Source organism: Humulus lupulus, chromosome 5 (genome assembly GCF_963169125.1).
Source record: "Humulus lupulus chromosome 5, drHumLupu1.1, whole genome shotgun sequence".
NCBI lineage: Eukaryota > Viridiplantae > Streptophyta > Magnoliopsida > Rosales > Cannabaceae > Humulus > Humulus lupulus.
In genome coordinates, this window is record NC_084797.1 from 98,922,619 (window position 1) to 98,928,324 (window position 5,706).

At 35.2% G+C, this 5,706-nt stretch overlaps 1 protein-coding gene and 1 long non-coding RNA gene across 2 annotated transcripts; both read right to left on the minus strand.

Annotated features, from left to right (window-relative positions):
• Positions 1-316: 316 nt before the first annotated feature.
• LOC133780512 (uncharacterized) lies at positions 317-714 on the minus strand. The gene is made up of 3 exons (XR_009869378.1): positions 681-714; positions 520-600; positions 317-404 (listed from the first exon to the last, which is right to left on the minus strand). It is a non-coding gene; the product is annotated as an uncharacterized LOC133780512 (long non-coding RNA).
• A 1,019-nt stretch (positions 715-1,733) lies between these two features.
• LOC133779326 (large ribosomal subunit protein eL21x/eL21w-like) lies at positions 1,734-4,458 on the minus strand. Its single transcript, XM_062219300.1, has 5 exons — positions 4,125-4,458; positions 3,612-3,631; positions 2,303-2,338; positions 2,167-2,226; positions 1,734-1,760 (listed from the first exon to the last, which is right to left on the minus strand). Exons 1-5 carry the CDS (start codon positions 4,456-4,458, stop codon positions 1,734-1,736), a joined length of 477 nt encoding a protein of 158 aa, XP_062075284.1.
• Between the last annotated feature and the right edge of the window lie 1,248 nt (positions 4,459-5,706).

Here is a 5,706-nt window from a genome sequence, read left to right on the forward strand (position 1 = left end):
AATAAAAGCCAGATTCCTTGTCTTTTATTTCTGTTTTGATGGAGTTTTCCTTCTTTACTTGTATTTTTCTTAAGTAATAATACATGTAGATTTGTTTAAAAAAAAAAAATTATGTTGCACCAATTTGTAAACAATATATTCTGGAGATCATCTGAAACTCAATAAAAAAAAAGGTATATGACATAGTATTTTTTTAGCGACTAACCATTTCAATGTCAGAAAAATCTGGGCTGCCCAGTGTTAAGCTCCTGAAATTCTCCTCACACCAATGCTCCACATACATCACAGAAGTGAAGTAGGAGCCAAGAATCTATACACACAATATTCAACACCGTCCTTATCACATCTTGATCCTTAAGGAAATCAACGCTTAAGCGTGCCTGTCCTATAATTTCAGCCCATTTCTGCATTACAAAGTAATAACACAAGGAATTCAGTATATAGCATATGTGATCTATTTTGTATCTAACAAAAACATAAATGGAGATGAACAAGAGAAGTAAATAAAATTTAAATGACCTGATTAGGCAGCTCCATCAATCTCTGTAGAAACTCATCCCTCTTCTGAGGATCAGATTCTGCATGAATCATATGACCAACCTGAAACAAACCACCTGCTTTAAATGTGTATGACCATTTTATGTATAACAAAGTAAATAGGTCCAACTAAAAAGTCCTACCGATTCATAGAATGAATGAATCTGATGAGGCTCATGATCTGTAACAGTGGTTGGAAGGCCTGTTAAAAGTTCACTTATAAATGGTTCATTTTCTCCAACCTGCAAATAAAAAGAAGCAAAGTACTGAATAAATAGGAGTTAACAAAATAATCCACTCCAGTTTCCCTTAATTGTGAAAGCCAGTTAATATCACCCTTTACTTAGTTGCAAATATAACTGAACCCAGGGAAAAATATTGACAACTATGAACAGCCGGAATTCAAATAAAAAATGTGAGTTTCTCAAAGTAATTGTTACCTGAACAATTACAAATTTCCGTTTGCACTTCTGAAAAATCTTCAAGAATGTGTCACAGGCCATATCCTGAAACACATGAACACAAAGCTTTAGCAACACTTATGTAGAAAAACCATTCAATTTAAAAGAAAAAATTTCTCAGTAAATTTTAAGCCTTAAACCTAACCAAGAAAACCACAACAGAACAAATACCTGAACACCAGGATGTGTCTCATGCATGAACTCAAACAATTTGTTCACAACAGTTTTTAGGAACTTCCAGTGAGCTCTTAGAAACCTTGGGTACTGTCCAACAACATACCTGCAGAAAGAGAGGAGGATTATGTACAAGATTTCAAAAAAGTACTGGTTGTATAACATTTAAATAAATAAATAAATAAACTCTCATATTTTCCCAAATGAGAGGGGCATGTAAAAGTGATCTCTGGGTTCTACATCAAGATCCCTAACACCACATGACAGATGCATGGACATGTGCCCTCACAAACTCATAACGATATGTGGTGTAAATAACATTTACAAGGAAATAAAGTACAAGCTTACACTGAACATGTGACTATCTTAGATCAGAATAAACATTTTTTTGTAGTCAAAACAGAAATGCCAAGTAAACTATTATCACAAATAGAAAATGAGTAGAAATAACATTTATAGGGAAAGTTAAAAATGTACCTGTTCTTCCATCATCGAACCAGATATAGACCCTATTGCCCAACATAATGTGTTTAAGTTGTTCCAATTCCAATCCTCGCCACTTTATTGTTTGCTTAGCTTCTTTAGCATCTGCATCATACAAGAAGAATAGACAGCATACGATAGAATTTATAATGAAAATAATATATAACACAATCAAATGACACATTTTCTCTGCAAGTGTCTGACAAGATAGAAACAAGGTGTTCCATTATAATTATACATACAGAAAATAATTTCAATTGAATGGCCAATAAAAGAAATTCCCCACTCATATTTTTCCTCAAACTATTCACTATCAGCAGCCCCCAAGCTACAGCCACATGACTTGAAAGAAATTTCCACTCAAAATAGGTCGCATCATAACAGAAATATTATTAGACATAAATATAAATAAAAACTATAGCTAACACAAGCTTGTACTAACTTTGGTACAAATAGAAAACATGAAAAATATTTCAATACATTTACTACTTTATTTTCCATAAACCCATACCAGCTTTTTCGTGTCCTCGTGATCAAGATGTGACAAATATATCAAAGTCACCCTCATGATCTGCAACAATAATAGACCATAGCAATTTGGTTAAGGAAAGTTGCCATAATAAATAAGAGTTCAAGCAATTTTATACCTTCATTCCCTTTATTACATCCTCAAGAGTAATAACCTGTAACAGAGACAAAAAAAATAAGTCTGGATTAATAAAAAAAATGTTTTCCAACTGTTAATGAGAACACAAAACAGTAGCACCACCAACACAAAACATAGACCATCAAAAATCAATATCATATTCAAATTTCATGCTAAGATCAAAGTAGCCCCTCACTTCAAACAGAGATACAACTCACCAAACAAAGTAGAAAAAACCAATTTGTCAAAATGAGAAAGTTGCAGGTGGGGAAGGGAACACAAAACTAGAAAGAAATGTATTTAATTTTTTGATTTTATAGAACTTCTTGCAATAAAATAATCTCGTGGCCTTGAAATGTATAAAGAAACAAAAAATCAAACTAGACCCAAATTTTAATATGTTTTACATGATTTGGGATTTGCTTTTCTATGATGTAACTAGCTAGCAAGAAAAATTATAGTAGTTTACTACTACTACTACTACTACTAATTTCAAGCAAATTTAAAAAGTTTGTATTATCACAGAGAAAACTAATCCAAAATACAATTTAGATCCTTTACCAAATAGGTGGTGGATTTCTTGATGGCATCCTAGCTAAAATACCCACCAATCAAGTAATTTAAGAAATGGGATTTCTTGATGGCATCCAATCAAACAACCTAATAGCTTTATCAACTTCTCCATGTTTAGAAAACCCATAATTATAGAACTCTAAAATATAACATCTAACTTAGAACTTTCATTAAACAGTTTTCTTGCTTCACTCAGAAACACACAAAAACAAAAATCATTAGCACATACTACAAATATGCAATATGAATTCCAAAGTAAAAATCTTAGTCAAATGAAACTCATAAAATAGTTGGGAAACAACCAAACTAGTCTTAAAATCAACTACGGTGGCAACAAATCATTCTGATGCTATGCAAAGCTAACATCTTTGAGCTAGATGATAGTTAATAAGTAGAAAATTAATTTTCATCTACTTGATAGTTTCAATCAAATCTCATCAGTCTCTCAGTGTTTTTCTTACACAGAAACTGAGATAAAAATTATCTAGATGTGATTAAAAATAAGAAAAGGATTCCTTAAAAAAAAAAAAAACTTACCATGCCTTTCATTAAGATCACTAATAGTTTTCTTTTTGTCTAATTCTGATCAAGAGTCCAGTATTACAGTATATCTATAGACAATGAAGCTTAGGGAGGAGGTTTAAGCTCAGTATTACAGTATATCTATATTCGCTCAACTCTATAGACAGATGTAACTCATAAAAGTATATCTCAGAAACAGTATTACATGTATATACCTGAGCGAATATAGAGTTGACTTCAGAAATTTATTAAAAAAAAATCTTAATAAATGAAGACCTGATGCCGTGAGATACTGAGGTGTTGTGCCTACTGCTTGCTGCCATCTAGCTTTTGTGAAGCTTTGAGGTGTCCTTCCGAATTGATGCCATGACTAGTGAGGTGAGCTGCCTTGAAGACCTGGTGTCGTGAAGTTATGTGCCTTGCGTGAAAGATAAGATTTGTAGTACATGAAAGATGAGAATGCCTCTTGCTTTTTGTCTTTCATAAACCGAAAATCTTGGACTCTTGGAATATTTCTGTACACAACAAAAATAGCATAGAAATTTTTTAAAACAAAATTGTACTTAGAATAGTATTCAAAATATGAAAACTAACAACGACTTCGAGTACTTGATCTAATTAAGGAAACGTTTCCATTGGTAGTCTTGAAAACAAAATCAAAACTAGACAAGAACAGAACAGAACAGAACATTGAGAAGAAAAAATAATACATAAAAAGATCTAATAACCACCCTTAAGATCGTTGACAACATCATAAGGAATGGGGGTGACAGTTTCCAACTGAGCTCCTTCGACCATGAAACCTGGCTTGGGACCCTCTGGCTGCCTCTTGGTGCTGATGGCCTCATCCTTCAACTTGGCCTCGGCCTTGAGCTTATCGTTCCTTAACTTTCTATTTCTGAACTCCTCAGTGCATCTAGAGGGCTGGACATGCTCCACACGAACATGAATCCTCTTCTTAATGATGCGGTTCCCAACCTGCTTGTTAACCTCCACGCCAATAGCGTGCTTGGTGATGTTCCATACACGCCCAGTTCGGCCATGGTAGAACTTGTTGGGCATACCCTTGTGAATGGCCCCGTTAAACTTTCAAATCCATAAATCAACACCAAAAAAAAAAAATCAAAATTGACAGGCTCAGTTACCTTAGTTTACATATAAATCATACTTCATAAATCATAAATTAAAAAAATGGGTTAAAGTTACCTTACTTCACATAATGGACAGACTCGGTTGCCCATCGCCCATGGAGGAAAGGCCTTTGGTTCGCGCTAGGGAGAAGAAAGGGTCAAAGCACTTTGGGGAGCATCTGCTTCGCCCCTTATTGCGTCTTTTCATCATCGTCCGAAAGCCCTTTCTTGGGACCCTTCATCATTGATCCTTAACACCCACATCTGAAAGAGAATGAGAGAGAGAGGTCGGTGAATGATGGTTCCAAACCAGAGAGAGCGAAAGAGAGAGTCACTGTGAGTGGGATGAATGAGAGATTGAGAGAAGGCAAGAGATTGGAGTGTGTGTGGCTATTTTTAGAGGGAGAGAAAAAGAGACAGAGAGTGGAACACAGTTAGGGTTGATTTGTGAAGAAGAAGATACAAGAGAGAGAGAGAGAGATACTTTAGGGCTAATAGAATATTAGAGGGGGAGATGGAAAAGCTAGTGGCGGGCTGTAAAATTTTACTGTACCAAGAGCGCGCCTGATTTTTCTATTTAACCATAGCGTTTTTTGAAAATTGTGATTTTTAGGTGTTATATTAGGCTAAAATTCTTGTAGTGGTCAGTGTAGTGGACACTGTCCTTGCTTAGAACATGGAATATTAGTGTGGTGCATCAAGGATTAGGGTGTGCTCATATGTACACTAGAAGAGTGATCATTTGTACCTCACAATTGATGAAGGGATGAGGACTTAGATGTTCTACATGGGATGTCGAGTTAACAGTAATGCTAGTTAGCCACGGTTAGGGTGGAGTAATGACCGGGATTGGTCCTGAACCTGCGATTGATAACTAGCAGATATACCTTTATGAATAAATGGTGAAACATCGAAAGATGATCTTGTAGGAATGGTTAAGAATCCTACCACTTTAGCATAGATATGTTAAGATATGGGAATCAGATGAGCGATCTGATGGGTGCTGACATTGATGGGAAGATGCGGGACAAGCCTTAGGTTACCCCTTTACGATTATTGTATCTAAGGAGTTGAATACTGGGAGGCGCACGGCCTAATCTTTTGGTAAGTGAGAGATGATAATCAGAAGCCAGAGGGGCTATTATGACTCTAGGGTATCCTAAAGTTAGTATGAATCGAT

Excerpts from the sequence above, each read along its gene's own strand:
- LOC133779326 (XM_062219300.1), bottom strand. The coding sequence starts at position 4,458 with ATGCCCAACAAGTTCTACCATGGCCGAACTGGGCGTGTATGGAACATC. Across the intron at positions 2,227-2,302 it reads ATGTAATAAAGGGAATGAAG|ATCATGAGGGTGACTTTGAT; the intron begins GTATAAAATTGC and ends TTATTGTTGCAG. Across the intron at positions 1,761-2,166 it reads ACGAGGACACGAAAAAGCTG|ATGCTAAAGAAGCTAAGCAA; the intron begins GTATGGGTTTAT and ends TGTATGATGCAG.